This window comes from Centruroides vittatus, unplaced genomic scaffold (genome assembly GCF_030686945.1).
Source record: "Centruroides vittatus isolate TY-2023 unplaced genomic scaffold, ASM3068694v2 contig_1033, whole genome shotgun sequence".
Taxonomy (NCBI): domain Eukaryota; kingdom Metazoa; phylum Arthropoda; class Arachnida; order Scorpiones; family Buthidae; genus Centruroides; species Centruroides vittatus.
The window spans coordinates 2,301,919-2,326,830 of NW_027120671.1; the positions used below are offsets into that span (position 1 = coordinate 2,301,919).

Genomic DNA, 24,912 nt, shown 5'->3' on the forward strand with positions numbered 1-24,912 from the left:
AGAAGATCGTTGTTTTTCGGGGAATGAAACGAACTTCAAATGATCTTTAGATAAGTAAATAATCGGTATAACCCTAAAAGACGATAATCATTTATCTGGATTAAAAACATCTTAACAGAATTTCTGGTGTAATTTTGTTAATTTTTATTGGATTTTTCGCAACAGAAAATTTGATTTTAATTGTAGAATTCCGTCAGATGGCAATTATGTTTACAAATAAAATTGAAGACTAAGTTAGTTTAAAAAGAAACCACTATTCATTCACTTTCAATGTTCCGGAATACAAATGTTTGACGATCGATTTTTCTCAATAGGCTATTTGGCCATCAAAATTAAAACTTTCCTTAAAACACACACACATACAAAAAATATCCAATTCAAAAGAAAAGTTTAAAAAATCGGATCTGGCAATGCCATAGACGTCTTTTCGTCCATTTTTACCACTTGGGGATGATAGAGCTTTATATCTGTTATGGACCAAGTGATTAACTGCTTCTTCTTTTATTCTATGTGTATTGGTTTATTTTCATCCCTTCTTGTAATAATAAAATAAACGAAAACGCAACTTTTCGCTTGCCCTTCGTTATTTCGAAACGAATGGCAACCCAGAACTCACCATGGGGAGGTGGTTGCGTCAGAGTTGCACTGAGAGTTAAAAGAATGCAACTACACACGTGATTAACATCACTTGTGCAGTTTCATTCGTCCTAACTCACACTTGAATAACATTTATTTAACGTTAACGATTCTTGGTCTTCTCTTCGTGATTCCGTATTTTCTCCTCCAACAAAAAGGCGCCAACAATGGAATTATCTAACAATGCATTCTAACAATAGGTTACTTTCGACAAATATACGTGGCGCGTTACGTCATAACATTAATCGATTTGAATTATTTCACTTTAAAAATTCAAATTTTTCTAATAAATAGAATTAAATAGAATTATGTAATTCGCGTCCTACTAATAATCATTGTCCAATTAGACAGTAAAAAATAGAATTAAATAAAACTTTCAGATGTCAAGTGAATTCATTTATTCTAATATCATCTTGTGTTTTGGAAAGTTCAAACAGGAATCCATATTACACAAAAACACATGGATTTTTTTCTTTATTGACATTTTTGGGTTCAGGGGCTCTGAAAACGTGGAAATTTGTAAATAACTCAATGGAGATTCCAATAGTTTACATTGTTATGTATACATAAAACATCAGTGAAAGTAAAACGTATTTCAACTTATGACTATCTTCACCAATAGAAAGGAAATAATATGCAAAAATTAAGAATATAATCGTAAATTTCAATGCCATACCGATAATTTCACTATTTTAAAATAAAAATTGGTCTCAGTAAGACACCACGTAACCCAACTCGTATGTTTTACATGCCCTGTGAACCTGTGAATGTCAACATAGACATTGGCACATCAAAGCTGTGGTTGCCAAGTAAAATTTTAATTTTTTTTAATACATTTTTTTGTTAATTTCCCTACATTTCCATATTGATTGCATAATGGTAGAGGCTTATACAAATTGCATTAGAATAGGCCATTTGTAAAAATCTAGTACTCAAAGAGACTCCTACTGCTGAAGAAGACCCGAGAACGAGTCCAGATGGGTCGTAAACCCTAAGAACCCAAATGGTTGTCCATTTGAATTTGTTGGACTTATGAAAGTTTGAACTGACCAGAATCAAAAATAACATTAAAACATTTAATCGCACTTTTCCCATGGACCTCAGAAATGAATCACAAGGAACTAAATTTAAAATGTGGTGATTGGCAAAAATCAGTAGCATGACCAAAAGAGATAAAAGGGGAACAGAGAGAAAGGAGAAGAGTTCCCGATATGCAATGCCTGTTAAGCAGTTCCCGTTACACCTGTTCCCATAAGAAATCACTGCCGGAGACACATACTTATCCTTAACCAGCTGCATCTCCCGAATCGACGAAACTGTGAGGACTTGTTTACCAGGATTGATGAGGTATAATAACACCTTTGTGAGCTCTCTCTAATTCCCCCCCCCTTCTATATTAGGTGAATTGACGTATCTCCTCATATAGGTTCTAATTGTATTTGTTAATCTTGTCTGTTAATAAATTTTTGTTTGTTATTCAAATGATGTCGATTATACGAATATCACTGCAGCTTTATGGACAGACTCACTCACTCTCTCCACTCGCATAATGCGTAATAACAGCACCTCCACCCTTGACAGTGGGCAGGTCTCACCAATCTGTTAGCTGAAACAGGAGGTAGGAATACGTCCTACCTCCCCGTGCCCACAGATTGGTGCCAGGAATGGAGTTCAACTTCTTCGAATTATCGATAAGGTGAAAAAGGGTCACATTCGAATAATAAGAGTGATTCGAGTCGAATTAGGGACTTAAAAATAGGGAGGAGGACTAGAATTATTAGCGGAGATAGATCCAATTTAATCTAAGGTATTAGGATTAATGGCGTACGATCCCTGACATGCAGCAGGGCCAGCCAACCCAAATCCCAATCCAAATCCAATGCCAAATCCTCTCACGTTAGGAGGTTTGGGCAGAATAATTCCTTTACTGCCAGTGTTTACTAGAGTAGTGGGAAGCACCAGAGTCACGGATGTTTTTGACTCATTAACCAATGTTATGAAAGTAGCCACCTGGTTGAATGCACAAATGCTGGCGATAGCGAAGCTGAAACTTACTGCTATCGCGCGAGAATTCGTGAGAAAAGGTCGGCTAATTAAAGAAGTAGACGATTTCGATGAATTTAAATGAATAATGATCCAGCGCTTTGAATGCGAACCTTTTTTGTTCCGTTTAAATCGTTTTTATACCTGCATACAAAGAAGAGACAAGGACATACAAGCATATGCCACCCAGCTTCAAGCATTAGCAATGAAAATCGAGATTAAGCCAGAGCCCAGTGCAGATGCCGCAGAAACTGCCATTATTCAGCGCATTTAGAGAAAGGAATTAGATGAACGATTAAAGGCGCAATTTCTAAATGGGATAGATATCAGGATCTGGCAGCGCGTGATGAGCCGAGAAGCAGAAACATTCGATGATGCGCTTAAAGCCACGATTAGTGAGGAAACAATTGAACATCTCACCACACATCCTCGGGAAATCATGCGAACTGTTAGGGATAGCGAAAGGGCGACAGATGCCCCCTCACAGAAAAATATAGCTCAATTAACGTCTGATATGGAGAAAGTTAAAGCTAAAATGGACGGTCTAACTCGAAGCTCAACTTTAAATAATGCTAGAATCCCTCAGGGAGACGAAATAGCCAGAAAAGTTATAACAACCTGCCTTTCCGGTGAGGCGAGTATCATCCAACCAACTCTAACCATAGACCCGACCAACCAAACGACCAAAGCGATTGGAACTGGAACTCACTTGACTGCCAGGATAACAACACTAACGCTTATTCTATGTGTCAACGAAATGAATCTCCAAGGAGACGCGAAAGCGGATATGAAAACCAGGTTAAGGACCTATGCACTCGACAGATCATCATTAAATATTCACTGATCTTTAAAAAATTAGATTAACAGGGTGCTTGGATTTATTCCACTCCCAAGCCTCTCACCTTAACCATTAGGTGCCCTAATAGACATCAAAAGGCTCCTTTCATATCTACAACCAAAAAATTAAATAATACAGGGATAATTAATCTCCCTAATGCATGTACAGGCTATTTTCCAGGAATTATCCTCACATCACATTTCTGAGGACAATTAACTTTACTACTAAAGATGGCACAACAATTAGTCATCCCACAAATCGAACACATCGTAAATGAAATGGAGATTCAACTCTTTTGGAGCCATCTTAAAGAACCACAAGTGCAAGAAATGTTAAAATTAACAGCTGACTACGATATCAAAATAGCAGATCGGTCCCTATCTGACGTCCAATACGGCCTCGACCACCTCTTGCAGATGACATCAATTCCAGCACAATCATCCTACTCACCTTTATTAACCACAATACTTGCTAGTTGTCTTGGTACTACAATATTATTAATTTGTCTCATCTTTATTTTCCGTTGTATTATACGATGCCGGCAAGCTCATCCGGCAGGCTGACAACAACCACAAGAGAACACGCTGGAAAAGATTCCTCTCAACAAAATGGAAGAAGCTAATCCACTTCCGGGAAGGGCCGAACTGACGCCCTTCCGAGAAGCAAAGCCCCGGAACAAGATAGCACGACCAACCCAAACTCCCATTTTTCAAACTTATTAAGATCACCATCTTTAATTTTTTTCTTTAGTTTAGACTTCTCTACTAGACTTCTCTACTAAGAATTCTTAGAATTTTGTATATTCATAAAATTATAAGATATTATATTCGAATATTCAATTTGTGTGTAGAAGTTAACCTGTTAGCCTTTAAACAAAAAAAAAGGAAAAATTTTTTTTTCTATTAGAATTTTATATATTCTTAGAATTATAAGAACATGTATCCAAATATTAGCTTTTCCAATTAGAAATAGCTTAGAAGAAAATTTTATTTTCCTATCTTAATATAAGCCTACACTTCCGAGAGAGAGTACCTCAACTATATCTGTAAAAGTACATACTTCTAATCAATTGCTAGTGAAAAACTTTCACTCAAATAACTATTTTAATAATCAAATTTTTGTGAGTACAAAAGCAGTGCAACCATCACCTCCAGCCGAAGACATCACCCATGACTTCAAGACTACACTCGTTCAACCGATTTTAAGGACAAGTAACACCAGCAACTCTTCAGATAAAAGGAACTGTTACCCTACTACAATGGATCGCAACTCACCTGAAAACATCCACCAGTTACCGAAGTTCCTGTTTCCTATCTCCAAGATTCCGACATGGTAACACTGTCTAACGAACCCACTTCGAACAAAGAAAAGTAACGAACACGTGAGGCCTCAAACTTTTACTCTCGCTACCAAGCTACAGAAGAACCCTATACACTAACAGCAAAGTACAACACTTGAGAACGAGACTACCTCCGACCACCAAAAACACCCCCAGAAAAATATTCACTGTTATATTATAATATAACTCTTGTAAAAGAAAATTTTAATAATAGTGCAGAAAAAAAATGAAAATGAAATTTTTTCTATATTATTTTATTAATGACAAAATGTTAAATTTACAATAAAATATGTATGATTGTAATAAACAAAAAGGAGATACCCTAACCCCAATCCCATTTGTTAGAGAGAAAACGTTAGGTATATCATTCAGGTATATCATCCAAATTTAAAAATCGAACTTGCCCTTTTACGACAAGTGCAATTTTAGAAAGCCTGAAGTGATGTGAAAGTTCGGACTGACCGGAACCAAAAATAACATTAAAACATTTAATCGCACTTTTCCCACGAACCTCAGAAATGAATCACAAGGAACTAAATCCAAAATGTGGTGATTGGCAAAAATCAGTAGCGTGACTAAAAGAGATAAAAGGGGGAACAGAGAGGGAAAGGAAGAGAATACCCATTACGCAGTTTCCGTTACATAGGTTCTCATAAGAAATCACTGCCAGAGATGAGTACTTATCCTTGCCCACCTCCCGAATCGACAAAACTCCAAGGATCCATTTACCAGGATCCATGAGGTATGATAACAAATGTTTGTGAGCTCTCTCTCCAACCCCCCCCCTTATATTAGGTGAATCGATGTATCTCCTCTTAGAGGTTCTAATTGTATTTGTTAATCTTGTCTGTTAATAAAGTTTTGTTTGTTATTCAATTGATGACGATTATTCGAATATCTCCGCAGGTTTATCGACAGACTCACTCACTTCCTCCACTTGCATAACGCATAATAACAGCACCACCATTTTTGACAGTAAGCAGGTCTCACCGACCTGTTAGCCGAAACAGGAGGTACAAATACGTCCTACCTTATGGTACCCACAGACTCACAACAGGCTTGGCTAAAAAAGTCCCTTTTAGTCCCCACAGGACTGAAAGAGTTTTAAAAAATTATATGGGTCTTTTAACATTATCATTATTTATAAGCAAAACAATAATTAAGATTAGTTTAAATATAATAGTAACTTCTAGAATACACTAAGAAATCCATGAAATATTTTATTGATCATGAATGAATTTTAATAAAAGTTGCAAAAAATTGTATGAGATAAATCCCTTTTAAAATTCCCCTAAATTTCCGAAAATCTACGCAACTAAATTTTCTAAATCTAGGGCAAATCTAGATTTTCATGTCTGGTGTCAACACCAGACTTGGAAATCATAAGAGAAAGAGGACCAGATTAACTATATACGAATTCCGATTTGTACAGCAAGTCACGTTATTTCAATTCAAAAATTTTGCCCCGAACAGAATTAGATATATAACCAGAAGGACTCAATTGCTAACAGGAAAAGTCTAATGTATGGGAGCAAAACACAACTACACTACAGGCAGGCAAATGCTGTGTCACCTCTCACAGTAATGGCATAATTTCGTGCTATATCATTGTCTCAGTAATTCAGTAAATATAATATACATTTTAAAATTATATTTTATTTGTAAAAATTATATTTAGTTACTTATTTTGTTAACTTTTTGAGAGATGGCGCTACATGTAAAGAGAGCAATCAAATGTAGGCAAAAATTAAACGATACATACAAATGCAATTGGTAATTTGGGATGGGATGTACGAAATTATCTAAGTAGGAAGTATTTGAATGCAGCTGTTTAGTTTGATAGCAATTGGTCGAACGGCACAGGCGTACATAGCAAACAAACAAACGTCGTCATTTACATATATATATATATAGACTGGTGGCAGATGAGCCAGGTGTTGCAGGGGAAAAAATAACAACAAAAGCTAAGATTATTAGATTATCCATACTTCTAATCTTTTTATTATATTATATTATATTGTAGTAATTCATTTATATTTACAAAGGTTTATCTCACCGAGTGACCAATCTAACACATTTTTAAAATTTTTTAAATTGTGCACAATACACGAGTAAAGAACACTTACATAAGATTATATTTGTAGTTATATAAATCAAACACTATGATATAACAAACATTAAAGTGAAAACTATATAGAGTTTGGTCATTTTATGTTACTATTGTCACGTTTATTCGCAATACTCGAATGCTACAAAATGGCACAGTTTCATTGGTCAAGTATACACGAAAATATAACTTAAATTTTCAAATATTATAATATTTTCTTATGTAAATAATCATTGTGTAGACGTTTTTAAATTTAAATAAATCTTATTCTATTTTATGATATTCATTATTATTTGTCAATTATGACTTCGAATTCTTACGAAAATATAATTAATTTAGAGAAATTTCATTACGCAAAGGTTCTCGAAACTCTGTCCAAACATAATAACAGAGAAGCGATATAAATTTATTCTAGCACATGAAATTGTTCATTCACTTGATAGACGAGGGAAAATTTTATTATTAACGTATTTTCAATTTTTACAGTGATTATTTTTATATGAAAGATCATATCTATTACTTTAAATTGTCGATAACAATAAGAAATAATAAAGTTTTGTCAATTTTGATATTTTCGCCTTCATTTTGATGCGATTTCTATTCAAAATAGCTGAATATATTTATAATGAAATGAAATTTAATTATGAATTCTATTGTTTGAATCTCTCGATTAATTTTATATTTTGTATATAAATCTTAAAAATTATATTTTAAAATCTTTAGATGTTACAAGGAGCAGCATTGGAAACGTGATGAATCTATAGTTGAAAATTCAAATAAAGAATATATTGAACGGATGCAGTACTTGATAGATCAATATGGATCATGTGAAATACAGTAGAGCGTCGAAAATTGGAACGTCGGTAATTGAAATGGCCGGAAACTGGAACGATTTTCAGTCGGACTGTGTCGTGCTGTGTCGTTTTTGATACTAAATTTACTTCTAAAGTATAATTTTCATGTTTTTTTATATTCTTCAATATATTTATTTTGTTTGTACAAAATAAAGAAATAATTTTTAACGATACGATAGCCTCGATTATTATTATAAAAATTTTCGTTAGGCTTAAAATCGACGAAAATTCAACACGAAGCGACACGCAACGGAGAAAAATTCAACAGGAAGCGATACGCAACAAAGAAAAATTTGAACATTGGACAGGTTAATATATTTTTTCGTACATAATCGGAAATTGGAAAAAATCACTACTTGGAACGACCCCAGTCCCTAATTGGTTCCAGTTATCGACGCTCTACTGTATTAAGTGCAGTTAAAGTAAATTATTGTAAAGTATAGTTTTTATTAATAAGAATTTTATTATTTTTATAATATAATATACTTAAATAAATATAATAGAAAATAGTTATCTTATATATTATTATTTAATTGTAGATTAACGGAAAGAAAACAATAAATGAAAATATGGTAGACAATGGAGATTTGAGAAAAGCTTATTTGGTTAGCAATTGTTTAATTAAAATTTTAATTTAATTTAAATTATGTTCAGGTTGAAAAGATAAAAATATATAAAACTTTAGAAAGTTATATAAGTATATTTTGCATTATACGTTTGCAAACAATAATATGAAAATAAAAATATAAACTAAATTTATCATAAATTTTTACTGTTTTTGTAATAAAATATTTTCATTACATTAGCATGTATATTTTTGAAGTAGAAAATCATAAATTAACTTTATATTACAAATTTCTATATATTTAAAAATATTTCTTAAAATTAAGTTATGTTTTTTATTACAGGCATATAAAGAATATATAAATAACAATAAAATATCAAATACATACCTCGGTTTTCGTCGATAATCCGTCCGAAAACAATCGGCGAAATCCGAAACCGACGAAAACCGAGGCAATTATTTTCATATGAATCAATGTAAATCTAATTAATTTGTTTTAGACACTCCAAAATACATACCAAAAACACATTTTATAGAGAATTAATATAGTGTTAAATACTAAAAGCTGTAAGAAATTGACATAAAAGACTAATTGGCATAAAGTTAAAAGCATTAAGATTAAAGATAAGATAATTAGCATTAAGATTAAAGATAAGATAATTAGCATTAAGATGAAAGCAATGGAATTGTTCGGCTAGACACGCGGGGTAATATCTTGTCTTGTAGAAACTAATTGGACATGAGATTCTAGCCTATATAAATAAGGTTCTGAAAAAAATTATTTGTATGGCATATAATTATGTCACATCATATAATAAATGTTACAAATACGACTAGGCGAGATTTGAAATTACTTATTTTTGTCGATTTCGCAAAGAAACAATTTTGAATCTATATAAATTATGCATAAACACCAAAAGGTTTATATAAATTATAAAAAATTCAGATAAAAATACAGGCATATCTAAGATAACGTTTTCACGGTAAAATGCCTTTTAGTTTTCAATATCGAAACTTCATTTAACATAGAAATGTCTTGATTCATCGTTTCTCCGAGGCAATCGACGAAAACCGAGACAAATTTTTCGCGAAAAATATCGACAAAAACCGAGGTATTACTGCACTCACATTTTAGCTATTCAAAATTTTACTCCAGAACAAATGACTTTTTTTTATATCATATGCAAGTGTGAGTATATCGTAGAGTTTTATATAAAGTACACCGTTAATAGATTATTATTATTATTTGTAATAAAGGAAAAAGTTACATGTGTACACATATATGAATCTTAATAATATAGATCAGAGGTGTCCAAACTACGGCCCGCGGGCCAGACCCGGCTCGGCAGGTGATTGATTTTATCCGGCCCGAGCAGGTTTTTGAAAAATACTGATTTTTTCGGGCGAATCCATTTGATTTTCAAAAATGTATATCGAAAATTAAAAAAAAAAAAAAAAAATGCAAATCACTTGCAATCATTGCTTATAATTGGTGTTTCAGATTTTAATCCCAACTTTATAAAAATTCTTCAGCAAAAAAACACAGTTCCATCATTCCCATTTAAAGTTGCATGAAATAATTTTCTAATTATGTATAATTTAGCCATGTTTGTTTAGTATTGGTGTATCTGTAATTAACTGTAAAAAATAAAATTCAATTCTGTCTTAGTTATAATAGGGTTTTTAAATTCACATATTCACGTGGTCCGTCGCAAATGAATTTAAATCCCAATCTTGCTCTTGTGGCAAAAATTTTGGACAACCCTGATATAAATGACAAAGTACATATAAACTTTTAAATTTTCATTATAGTAAAGTTATCTAAATAGCAATTAATTTGAGAAAGTAAAAATAGAAAGTCGAGCTTTTAAAATTATTTTATTTAATTTTATATTGTATATTATATTTTAAGGCTTATTAGTAAGTTCATTTTCTAGAATAATGTTATAACAGAATTAAAAAAAAATTAATGTGTTTTTGCAGTTATTCTGCGATGCAAGTTCAGATTAAAAATTAAAATATAAAAGTTAACACCGATGAGCTTAGTCCGAATAAATTCAGGTATATTAAAAGTACTAAAATAATTAAATTATGAAAATAATTATTAATTTTATGAATACAATTTTTTAATTTTTAAAGTCCTAGGGCCATTATCAAACACGAAAGAATTTTCTGAAGCATTTAAATCTGAAAGTAATAAGCCCACGAATCTTGCCGATAAATATGTTCTGTGGTGATTTCATCAATTAAATTTTATTATTGATTGATGAAGTCGTTTCTATATTTATTGCCGATGTATTTGACAAGACAAAAATACTATCGATTATAATCAATTTTTAATTTTAAATATATTTATTTCTTTAAATCCGTTTTTACGAAATTAAATATTTTAAATGTCTTTTAAATTGTTTTTATGTTATTTTATTAATTATTAAAGTATCTTAAAATCTTTATATAGTGTACTGTGTTGTGAGTTATAAAAATTTCAATTACTATTAGGCTATATAAAAAATGAATTTTTGTGAACAACCTCTGAACAACGGCCACTGGTTGAAGAATCGATTCTACAAAACGACAGAGTGGCTTCAGTTTGTTATCTCGCAAATAAATATTTATAAAGTCTCAGATATAAATCCTAAAAATGATCTATTTAGCATTAAACTAACATCAACACAAAATAAAAGGAACTTCTCTACTGCAATTTTTGTCAAAAAAAGACCCGATTGTCAAATAAATCATTAAACTGTTTCTGTATATTGATAAGATATCTTAATAAAAAGTTTTAGTAAATATAGAAATGCAATGAAATGTTTAAAAAAGTAAATGAGACTGAAAAGGATAGTAGATTTAATTGAAGAGTAGAGCAAATGATAGCGAGAAGAGATGTACGAATGCTTTGTTTCTGTTATGTATGCATAAAATGATTTTTAATTCAAATCAAATATTTTTCGTAATTACTTTTGATAACCAGTATTAGTGAATTTGATAGAGGAACATTTCGGATTGAACCGAAATCTTTCGCGAATAGTTGCCAAAGTTTATGCAACCAAAAAATTCTGTTACATCACCCCAAAATGGATGTAAAAAATCTGGAAACAAATCCGAACGAGTCGAAAATCCAAGGAATTTTTTGGCGGAATCGTCTAACGGATATGTCAAGCCTCATCTCACAGCACCCAGTCGCACCATTGTTGACCGGCTTTGACTTCAAAACAAAAATTCATCTGGTATAATTTGCGAGATTTGTATACTTTGTGAAATATTTTTATTAAATTTTGAAAAGTTGAATCCAATTTGTTGCATAATGACTCATAATCTTTTAAAATCACTAGCTGCATTAATAGAAATGTTTTGCGTTACTAACAAAATCTGTCTTTTGTTGTTACAAAGTCTGTTTTAATTTTTACAATGCTTTCTGTTAATAGCTAATTTTAAAAGTTTTCCTTCATTTTACTTAATTTGTTCTCTGAATTTAAAATGTCAACGTTATTTCTTAATAACTTGTACTTATTTTCTGTAATCCTTCGTCTAAAAAAGCAAGAGATAAAAAGTGCAATAGAGAGGAAAAAATTATTTTGAATAAATTTCTCCTTCCTAAACATCGGTTATCGCCAAAAATTTTTGCCAAAATATTTTCTTCCAAACTTCAATTGCAATGAGATGCTGCAGATATTAAATGTTTATTAAAATACTGAAATATCTTTCTGCATAATATTCAAATACTCTAGAACAGGGGTGGCGAACCTATGGCATGCGTGTGGCACGTCGGAGAAATCATCTGGCACGTAATCTATCATATGATTGCTGTCTTTTTCAAAAATCCTTTCTGTTTATTACCTGATCATCCTTTTTTTCAATCAGATTTTTTTAAATTTATTCGAATTAAAGCGTATTCATTTAATTTCTGTAAATATCATTATTTGAAGTCTAAGACTTTGGCACGCATTAACATCTTTAAAGCTAAGTATGATTAAAATATGGCACGAAAACTCAAAAAGGTTCGCCATCCCTGTCCTAGAACGTAGACGATAAAATTTTAAATAAATAACACTTTAGAAAGGTAAGAAATATTACACCATTTGACTATACTATAGTATACTATACTTACTATAGAAACTTTTTCGAATAAAATTATGTACTGTATTTGCTAATATTGAAAACAGCACGTATAGTACTTATTTAAATATGGATGCTGTAAGTCAAAACAACATTCGAAATATTGACCAAAGAATTCTAGTGAAGTCAACATAAGTTTTATTTTGTCCATTTTACGTTTCTTTTCGTAGAAACTATTTTCTAATAACATAAATTTCGAATTGTGAGACATAAAATATTTTACATTATTTTCAATATTAACTTTTTAAAAAATAAATTAAAAACAATACATTGTGGCAACAAACGTATTTATCAGTAAGATTCTTTTATGATGAAGAAATAAAAAAACAACATATTCATTCGATGTTGAAACATTCATTTTTAACAATAACTAATAATTCTTTCTTAAATAGTGGCGTATAATGTTTCAGTATTGTTTACAATTTATTCTTAAGACAAAATTTTTTTTATTTATTATATTCATAAGAGTATTAAAGGGAAAATAGATAACATGAAAACAATTATGAGTAATAAAATAAAAGTCATTTAAACAATTCTATATTTAAGTCAAATAATGCTAATAAATGCATTTTTCGTGATGTGAAACTTGAATTGTTTGAGTTAAACGAACCTATTATAAAAATAAAATGTATTTTTCTTTATTTCAAAATTTACATTATGAAATTTTTTTATAAAGCTTAATACATATATATAGGACTACACGTATGCCTGTCTATAAGCTGGACAATATTAAATGAAGAATATGAACAGCCCTTACAGTTTGTCTAAAATAAAAATTGTAAACGCTTCGAATTCTGTCAAAAAGAAGAGATATGTAACTATAGCTGTAATATTTTCAGTATTAATTATATTAATCCAGACAATACCGATGGTTGCTGCGACTGGGAAAACAAATCAAATTGGTAAGTTATCAATTCGATTCATATTTAATCAGAGAAAAGGGATGAAAGAATTGGACTTTCTTCTTCTTCACAGAAACTTTAAATCATCAATTGTATTTTTGGTTAATATATTAAATAGTTTTAATATAAACAATAATTTTCTTCTATAATTCAGAACTAAAGTTGTCATTCAATATTTTCTGTCACTATTGATTACAATGAAAATTTCATTTCAAGCAAACGATACGAAGAATGTGGTTCAGTTTATTACCTTATTTTCTATTGCGTGTCAAATTTACCTGATATATAGATTAACAATATAATTATCTCCTATCTACGTCTTCGCAGTAATAATTTTAAATAATCCATATGATTTATTCCTGTTTGGTTCCATTGTCCATGATCCATAAGAATAGTACACTACGATATTTAAAAAGCATGATTATCTTACACGCTATTTTGAAAAAGAAATCAAAATCAAAAAGTAAATATCATATTAAATTAAAATTCCAAATTTGTAAAGATATTTTACTAAAATTTAAGACAATGTTTTAATATTAGAATTTTTAAATATTTAATAGAAATCTGTTTAATAAAATTAGAAAATGACGTTTAATTATTATCTGGTTCCTGCTCTTAAAAATTCAAATATTTTGTATTCTTTTTTTGTCTTGAAGATTGTGATTGAAGAATACACTAATTTATTTTGGTTAAATATTTCTTGTTTCCTATTGTAATTGTTGTTGATATTTTAGGCAATTTTTATATAATTTAGAATATACGTTTCCTTAATTCTTAGAGGTAAAAGAGTGGTCAACGTTCTAGTAGTATGTTGTTTATGTATAAACAACATTTTCTTGAAATGTGTTACGTACGAGGAAAGGAACATTTTAATGAAATAGCTTACTTCATTGCGAAACTAAATAATTCGTATTGCGATTGGTCAATTCTTTTCTTAATTCTCAGTAATTTATCTGCTAAAAAATAATCGGAATTTGTTCACTTTTATATTGTCTAAGTAACGGAATATTCAATATTCCGAGAAAATACATTTACTATAGGAAAGATATTGCACCAATTATCATAGATGACGTGTTTAAAGCACCTCCATTTCGACATTTTTAATTGTAGTTTATTTAAATCACAAAAGGTTATTGAAGTTATTTATTTTTATAAACCAAAAGTCATGTCATATATATTTATTATGGGAGGGCCTCTGAAATACAGTTTTTCAACTATAAAACTCTTCTCTTAAGCAATTCAAAAAATGTAATATTAAGTTTTTAGGTTTTCTGTGTGTTTAGTTTTATAAAATTGTTTTTTACAACTTGTCAACGAAAATAAGAAATTTTTAATATATTAAATATTTCATAGCTACGCAATAATTGACTTTTTATTTATTAAGTTTTTCATGTGACCATTTAGAAAAGTAATTAAGTATGGAGTACTCATTTATGTTAATTATTTCTATTAAAATCCTTTGTTACTTATTTTACAGCTACATATTATGTACAATTAATAAACTGATAGTTATTTGTACATTTTGCGATATTCATTCAATGTCACGATGCAATTCCTTACTATTATTTTGCATTAATGTTGCCAACTTTTTTCCGAAAAAAGCTATTTTCAAAATATGAGATAAAGCAAACTAACGATAAACGTGAGATTAATTAAATAAAATATCTTAATATGATATTTTTGAAGTTATTTTTAAGAAAAATAATTGAGACAACAAATATATTTGGTATAAGATTTATTAAATATATAAAAATTGATGAGCTGAATGGAGTTGCATGTTGTAAACGTTTGATCTACATGTACAATGCTTATACATTTGTATATTTTGAGTCTTTTACACTAACACGTTTATTTACTTAGAAGAAATATTAGATTTAAAACAGAATATTTTGTAACCTATCCGTAAAATTACAGTATTGGTGAAAAGTAACCAGCATTATGATATTGCAATAATTTCTACATTTGTAACGCGAAAATGATAAAAATTATTTGGCATGTACTGTAACTTATGAAATGGAAATACGAATGCATACCTTAAAATTTAATGTAGGCATCGACCCATCACTATCTACAGGTACTGTACGTATTCCTCAGATCGTTATATGAATAGACGTCCTCTTTTCTGTGCCTTCCGCAAACCAACCAGTGGTCATTTTAGCTTCGTATGACAATTCTTGATTGTTTCCGGACGGATTATAAAAGGACGTCTCTTTACCGTACGCCACTATCTCGGCACAGTAACCAATGATTTCCACGCCTCAGAGAATGCAGCAGTCTGCGCTCGATCCTAAAACAGACATGCGGTAGACCATACTTTTTGCAACTGCGCGTGCAGCCTCTTTCTCTTATTGTCTACAGCAGCGATACAAAAGATATAAAAAGGCACTTAGTGTTGTACATGATCTCATAAAGCTTATTATTATTGTCTTGTTATTACAGAAATTGTAATGATTTATTTATGCCTAGTTACTTTTCACCTACTCTTTACATGAATTATTTACTCTAAACAATCCTATTATTTAATAAAATTATATTTCATTTACACTGTTATAAAGATAACTAATTTCAAGCTCTCATATTATCTCTTTGAGATTACACAATGTTTTTTTAAATTATTATTATTATTTCTTTCATTCCGCTTTTAGACTCTCCAAATATAAAAAACGAAACTGTGGATCCTTGTGAAGACTTTTACGAATTTGCATGCGGAAAATACGTTTCTTTCAAAAAGGATTTAATACATACATCAAACTTAGAGGATAATTTTCAAGATTTCTGTGATGAACTAATCGGTAAGTAAATGCTGTTTCTATTCATAAATAAATATGAAATTACATTAAAGATTATTTATTGCAGAAATCATAAATGAGGCCAGGAAATCTGAAAATTTATTGAAACCCCTAAAAAGTTTCTTCATTTTTTACGACAGTATTCAAAATTACGGTAAATAATTTATCCTAGTAAATCTGATATTTATATTAAAAAATAGTTAACTGCGTGTAAATATTAGCAAACCTTGTTTATTTATTGTTTCCGTATCGCAACTAGATACTTGGACGATCTGTCGAGAGGAAATGACTGCCGGAAGACTTTCTATGAAAAATGGGCCCCTATTTATAAGTTAAAATCGTTAAAAAAAAATTCAAAAAGCATCACATCTTTAGCCCTTTAATGAGGTTCGAACTCACGACCAATTAGCAATTTTTAATGGTGTTCATGCAGTTGGTCACTAGAGGGGAACTTTTTTTGTATTAACACTATCATTGACTATCAAGTTTAAATTATGACTATTACAATGCTCATATTCATTCAGCTCTAGGTTGCATAATTTTATTTTTTGTAAACCTTCATATGCACCACTCATTACATTGGCACAGTCATACCCCTGTTTGTAGCATTTTTCTAAAGAAATATTCATTTTTCTTAATACGTTCAACACTATTTTTCATTCCTTTTGCTGAATGGTCATCTTAAAAAATCCCAAAAATGTTTCTTTTATTTAAATGTGTATTGGTTTTAAATTACCAATATAATACATCTCAAAGTCCGAAGATATATTAAAGAAACCAACCAACGCCTAAATAATCGGGCTAATAAATGACAATAATTAAATAATAAATATAAACGAATTTTGTATAGAGATAAGCGTTAGGCGCCATCTCATATCTAAATTAATAATTATAATTTAATAAATAATTTAGAACATTTTAAAAGAAAATAACTGACCGGGGCCGGGGGTTGAACCCGCAGCCTGCGCTTGCAGCGCGGTGCGCTATCAATTGCGCCACCCGGACCCCAAGTCAATCGTCTCTTCCAGACTTTTTTTTTTTTTTTTCATTAGAGTCATCACTTCCCCTCTCGGGGATCAGTCTCCCCGCACCGCTGACGCACAACGGGGATAAAAACTAGCATACATGGGAATCCTCATCCAAAACGTAACAACAGAACAGTACATATCGAATAAAAGAAAGTACTAAACTGAGCACCCAGCTCAGAAAGTAAAATTAACATCGAAATAGAGCCACTTTACTCTTCAAAATGGTACAAAAAAAGTCCTTTAACTTGTTAAAAGTAGTTTCCTTCCTAATAAGATGGTACAACTCACAGGGCCAAGCTAACCCTTCCTCCAAAGCCGTCCACTTTAAGTAATACCTGTCCTCTTCCCATTGAGTACAATCGTACACAAGATGATCAAGAGTTTCAATTTCCTCTCCACAGGCACACGTAGCATCACTAGATAAGTTGAACCTTCTCCGATAATTGCCCAGACCATCATGACCAGAAAGGCACACCAAGATTGTCCGTTGCATTCTAAACCATTTCATCTGACTAAGCCTCTCTTCAACATTGGGTAGAAATGTAAAAGTTCTTCGTCCTTTATCGCTGTGTATCCAATCTTCTTGCCATTTCCTGATTGACAAAATCCTCAGCTCCTTCTTTACCCAGCAGATAGGAACATAATGGAAAACAAAATCGTTACCAATAGCCGCCTCCTTTGCCAAGTAATCCGCACGCTCATTACCAATGATACCGGCATGTGCCCGAACCCATTGGAATTGAACCTGAGCCACCATTTATTATTATCACATAACATAGTATGGATCCGAAAGACTGATGTGCATGAGTGGAACTCCTATCCAACATGGCCTCTAAAGCACTCCGACTATCAGTATTTATCCGAACTCCCTCCAACCGATGATTCTTGATACACCAATCCACGGCCTTTTCAATTGCCAGTAGCTCCGCCTGGTAAATGGAGCTAAATGGATCTCTTCCAGACTTATTTAAATTTCGATATAACCGTCTACGGTTAATAATGTCGCTGGCTGGAGACGACTGCTACGCCCACTGACCAATAAGGAACTCGGCCAGCCATCGCTGTCCCCGGCGAGGGTTAGCAATTGGTGGCGCACCGCACTGCAAGCGGAAGCTGTGGGTTCAACCCCCACCCCGAGTCAGTTATTTTCTTCCAGAATGTTCTAAATTATTTATTAAATTATTAAAATTATAATTATTAATTTACATATGAAATGGAGCCTAACGCATACCTCTATGCCAAATTCGTTTATATTTATTATTTAATTATAGCCATTTATTAGCCCGATTATTTAGGCGTTGGTTGGTTTCTTTAAATTACCATCACGAACAATGTGAACATGTCTCATCATAATACTTAATAAATCTGTTTTGGAAATGTCTTGAGTCGTGTCTAACTTTACGGAGTAAAATGGTGCCGTATTAATGTGCTAATTTTTCCAATAATTTATGTCCCAGTGTATTGTTTCATTTTGTATTATGAACTTAGATACCTTATTGAATCAGACGGCATATCTATTATTTGTTTCATTACTGGATCATAAATTGCAAGTAATTCAACCTCAGATAAAAAATTTCCATTGTAGTTATTCGAAAATTCTTCCCGATGGCCACGAAAAGCTAATAAATTTCTTGAAAGCATTAAAGTTATACGGAATAAGCCTTATAGTATCATTTTCCAGAAAGATTCTCTGTATCGAGTATCTTTTTCCGTGACTTTATCAATAATTTCAATGGTTTTCCATAATTTTAAAATAGCACATGCACCAGTATGTTCTTGGGCGGCACTATGTTTTTCTATTCTGGAGAATAAACTTCTCCAATCCCATACATTAGTACTCCACTGAGTCGAAACATTGAAAAAGAGTCAATATGGGTGACACTATGCCGCATTCAAACTAGTTGAATAACAACCATACGCAAGGAAACGGACCATATTTTGTGCTAGAAAAATAATATGATTTACTGAAACTTCTATTGTTTGATTCGAATCCTTGAAAAATGTTCTCTTTGGTTTATGATAATTCATTATCAATAATCTCTTTTTCTTGACCGAAATACTTTTATTCAAATAAGTCCCATGGTTGTAAGACAAAATTGCGTCATTGTTTTCATTCGCATTGTCTTTATCGTTTTCTGAACTTTTATTTTCTAAACTTTTGCATTAGATTTATGCTTGTCAATTAATTCCAAAGATGAAGTTTGCGCGTGACTACTTTCTTTTTAAAAAATTAACGAAACTGTCAATCTTAGGAATATTTCGTAATAATTCGTTTTTCTCTTTTTTTATTTTCCTTTCCTGAGCTTCACTTATGCTTCTTTTTTCATCCATTAAAAAAAAATTAACTCACAGCTAAATTGAAATACTAAGAACGTGTTAAAATAAATTATGTAATGTAATGGAGGATAGAATTTTCAGTCTCTACGGAGAGAGCTTACGCTATACAACGACGTGAATTGAAGTGATGCCATCCCGAAAGTGAAGAGTTCACGCCCAAGTACCCCCTAATTTCAAATGTTTACGTTTAACTTTATTAACAAACTTTTGTAATTGAAGCCGATCAAAATAGGCTTCGAAACTCCAATAGGCCCTCCATTAGTTTCCTTTCTCCATGGATGTAGCAATGTTCCCGCTTATGCTTATTTGCGGAACTCTGTTTTGATGCGGTATATTGAAAACCAAATACTGCTATTCCTCCACTCAGTAGTCAGGCAAATAATATGATATTCCCACGAGTTAATTACAAATTTGTTTCTGCCAGTATTTTATTCTATCTAGACTGTGTTGCTGATATTATGTACTTTTTCTTAGTTTACTTGTCCAAAGTGAGGGCCCCCACACTCGTGGGCACTTCTACATTGCAGACTCTTGCTACGCAATCGCTACGCCACTGTTTCAGAAATAATCAAAGTAGAATACTCATTAATCGTAAACTTAATTCATTTACTCCTCTTAATGTTACCAAAATGATTGCGATAAACGGACACATTTTATTATATTAATTAAATACATAATAAATTAATTATTTTATCAATTTTAGTATATAATGAAACTAACGCAATTGAGTGGATCATAAATTATTTTAATAAAAACTTGGGTGGATGTCCAGAGTTAGATGAAAATTGGAACGAATCTAATTATAATTTAGAAGAAAATTTCGCAAAATTTATTAAATTATCTGAAGACCCTTTGATTTCGGTTCGACCAGACAGTAGAAACACAGAAAAAAATATAATTACTGTAAGCTTGTGTTATAACTTTATTAATTACAAGTAGTGTAATTCCAATAAATAAATCATATCTACCTATTTGCAGATTTCGGTTCCAATTTTACCAATACAATATCAAATTTCAACAAATTATTTCGATTCTAATGAATGGATAAATACTAGTTCTTCGCTAACATATGTAAGTATTTAAATTAATTACTAAAATCATTACAATTTCGCTATTATTATACATTACTAAACAAACTTGTCTATTCAAGGAAAATTACGTAAGCAACAAAGAACCTGATTTTATGACTGTTGAGGAATTACAGGAATTTATTCAAAAAGTATTTACTTTATTTTTATAGTCTTTTAAAGGAGTATTGGCAAAATAATAATTAAATTACTTGCGTAAATTTTAGATTAATTGGAAGAAGTTATTCGATTACATTTTTGAAGATGTCGACTTTTACAAAAAACCAGATATAGATTCTCAGACATTAATTATGATATCGGACAAAAATAAATTATTAGAGTTTTTCAAGGTGAATAAGACGGAATGTTTTGAAAGGTAAAGCAGATCAATAAATAATAAAAATAAATTTTAAAATTTTGTCTTTACGTCTCATGCAAGTACAGTTTTAAAGCTAACTAGAAAACATTTTACAGTGTTTTAGCCAATTATTTCTGCAAATCTTTCTCTGTGTCGACCCTTGCTAACATTAATATCACATCGTCTTTGGACATTCTTGACGTAATCGGACAATACACTTATTTCCTGGATTATATATATTATCAACATGTGAAGGATGATGTAAGTACACTTTTATGAATTTCAATTATATTTTTTCAATTTGAACAAAACATATAAAAATAAAAAAGTATTAAATTTCTTTATTCAATTTATATATAAAATATTTTATTTAATACCTATTAACTAAATGCTTTTCTTTTTGAAAGCGATTCTCGTGACCTTTAAGTTTGGATGTGTACAGCTGTAGCCAAGCACTGGGGGTAGGAATTTGTTTAGCGGAGTTTTTATACTTGGTCCGATTTTCTTATTCATCCATATTTAGTGATTCGTAAGCGAATTAATTTATATGGAGTCTCTTTATATTTTTATATAACCAAGGAGTGGGTCCTCTTGGCATCCTTCTTACCTAATTTTAGTGCATTCCCAATCGGAGGTGTACTACTTCTACCGCTGTCTATTTCATTTACTTATTTCCATTTTTGGAATATATCGCTGACAATCTTTTCATACTTCGATTGCATTTTTCAAAATTATTATAAAACAAGCGAAACAATGTAAACTGCTTCTCCAGATATAACGATTCTAAATTTTATCCTATGTAATCACCTGAAAGCCCTGTGTATGATGCCTATCCAACAGTGTCAAGTGATATTGATGAACTGAAGAAATGCATACGAGAAGCCTGTAAAATGGTGGCACCTAGGAGCTACTGAACCCTCCACGCTGTACTGTCCACGTTTTGCTATTGGTGCTGACGGTGAAAGTTTCGAACACGTTCTCTAACCAAATAAAGCTCACTTCATTTTATCAATTTCTGCAGTGTTGTCTTTAGCCTTTACAGTAAGAGATTATTTGCGAGTTATATTTTATGATAAATTATCTTAAATTAATTCGCTTTCGTTATCTCCGAACTGGAATAAACATGCACTAAATGAGTACATTCCTGGAATGTTGAAAAGATCTCTTTTGCCTCTAGTAAATGAATTTACACCACGTTTACAATTTTACATAGAAGTAATTAATTTTAGCATATTTTACAGAAGAATACTATTTCTAATTTAGCAGTGTGTTATTCATTATAAATGATTCCACGTTGAATTAAATTAGAAAATGTTAAATTAAAAAACATACTTAATATACTCATGCAAAATGTTAAATTATTTGCATTTTTACAACTACACCTATCTCTCGTTTTACACGGTACTTTTTTTACACATTTTCGCTTTTACACGGTTTTAAAAATAAATGTAGAAAATAAACTTTCTATGATAAAAAAAAAAAAACAATTTTTAACTCTAATCTGCATCTATATTCCAATCCACCTTAATTATATGTTATAGTTGATATTTAGGATACTAGGTGGCAGTTTTATTTCAATCCGTCAAATAGTAACCGATAAACCGATATAGGGTACGACCCCATAGGTATGAAGTTGTATTCATTGCACATAGTTTTAATCCAAAAAATTTTAATTTTTCATATTCATAAGAAACAAACGATTACATTATTTTTAATTACATTTTCTACATTGCATTACATTACATTACACAATTACATTACATTTTTATGAATCTTTCAAATTTTATTTTTCGTTCCTTTGTAGGCCTACTTTGAATTTAATTAATAAAAGAATATGTTTTTTTTGCCTTTCAATATTTTTGTTTTATTTATGTACGTACTGTACCTTTAAAAAATTGAAAAAATTCATAATTAATAAACAACGAAATTATGCGTTTTTTTGGATACTTTTCGATTAACACGGTTTTACATTCAAAAAGATACAAATTCGATTTACACGTTTTTCTCAGGAACCTAGCTTCCGTGTAAATCGAGGGATAAGTGTATTAATTAAAATTAATTTAACAAAGTATGATTTATACTTTTGATTTATGATTTATAATTATAAATAATCTAGTTTAAATTTCTAATTCCTTAGAAAAATCCAGATCTTGTTAGGCAAATTACTGGACATATTCGTGAATTTATGTCAGATTCATTGTTCAATAAAACTTGGTTGAATAGCGAGAGGAAAACTGAAGTCAACGAAAAAGTAAGTTTTAGAAACAGACATACTTTCTTGTTTATTTATATAAAATATTATAATGCAAAATGTTAATTAAGTAGCAGATATAAGTAATTATTATTTTCAAAATATAAGTTATCAATTAGTTTAATTTACTCTATTTTTGAGTCATTTACCGAGAAACAGTTGGAAGGTTGATATTTATTTTATTAAAACGTATTTTCATCTGTAAATTTTTCGACCGATGGAGAATTATTTTTTAAAAATTAAAAACAAAGTCTGCCCAAAAGGGACCATCATTTATTTCTCTTGCGTTCCAGACAAAATACATACATGGCAACTGACCTTTTTCTGTAGGGTACTTGTTGCCAGAAGTTAAAAAAAAAAAAAAAAAAAATGTCAGTTGCCATAACTGTGTTTTGTCCGGAACGCAAGAGAAATAAATGCTGGTCCCTTTTTGCCTTTGACTTTGCAAGTTACAATACTTATATAGATGTTTTTAAGATTGTAGATTATTGAGCAATGAGATGATTGCATATGTAATTTATTTTCGTGCGGTCTTGTGCAGCAAAAGCGAATAAAAAATTAAAAATTTTTAGTTTATGAAGCTATAGTTTAAATAACTTATAATCCATTACAATATATCTGAACGAGGGACGTCTTTCACAATTGAATACCAAAACCAGTTTGTGCTAAGGGACGAACAATTTCTTACAATAGGGAATGTATCAAATATCAACACGCAAGAAAAACATTAATTTCGGAAGAACAAGGATACCTGTGACCTATCGATGTTGTAAAGAATGTGTACTTCAATCAAATGCAAATGCAAGAAAAATGAAGAATTATATGTCTGAAAATGTTATGAATGTTTAACATACTTGAAAAAGCAATAAAAATTGTTAGAATTGTATATTAATATTAAATGTAAGGACACTAAGACCTTAAATTCATTAAATCGTTTTAAGATTAATAAAACGAATATGCATTTTCGATTCATTTTATTAAAATTCGTTTAAATTTATAAGTTATTTTATTAAAACAACAAAAGGTAGAAAATTTCATATTTAAAAAATTTATCAACTACATTTTGGAAATTATGCAAAATTAGCTTTAAAAGTAATATATTCAGCGATATCTGTCAATCTTGTCAAATTAATTTGGGAATTACACATAATTGCCAATAAAAGTGAGAAATTTAGCGAAATTTATCAAACTCCAAGATGATTGGTGATTATGCATAACAACTAGCAATTATATGTAATCACTTTTACCGTAACATATTAATGCGATTGATTTATTTAATCTTAGTCGTATACTAATAAATATTAACTTAAGTATCATTCAGCAGATCACCATTTTTCAGCCAAAGAAGTAACTCAATACATACATCAGTTGTAATTTAAATTGCAATCTATAATTTTGAAGCAAAGTACTACGACTGGAATCTATTTACGAAAAATATTAAATTAAATTACTGAATTTATTAAATATTCCTTTAATTTTAACAATCTCTAAACGTTTGAATTTTCATATATTTTTAGATTAAAGAAATGGTAATAACAACAGACTTTCCCGGATTTGTTAAACACGACGACTCATTTATGAAATATTATAGAAATGTGAGTATTGCAATGAATACGGGATCAACTATATTATTTTTATTAACTTTGAAATTTTATATTATTTATTAGTTTCCAAATATGACT

General features: G+C 30.6%; 2 protein-coding genes across 2 annotated transcripts in view; both read left to right on the top strand.

Moving 5' to 3' along the window:
* Nucleotides 1-24,912, top strand: part of LOC136968739 (endothelin-converting enzyme homolog) — a 55,278-nt gene that overhangs the window by 26,656 nt on the left and 3,710 nt on the right. The window lies entirely within an intron of this gene.
* Nucleotides 19,089-24,897, top strand: LOC136968763 (uncharacterized). The gene is made up of 8 exons (XM_067262800.1): nucleotides 19,089-19,092; nucleotides 20,258-20,457; nucleotides 20,533-20,625; nucleotides 20,705-20,773; nucleotides 20,849-20,997; nucleotides 21,096-21,240; nucleotides 23,117-23,230; nucleotides 24,748-24,897. Exons 1-8 carry the CDS (start codon nucleotides 19,089-19,091, stop codon nucleotides 24,895-24,897), a joined length of 924 nt encoding a protein of 307 aa, XP_067118901.1.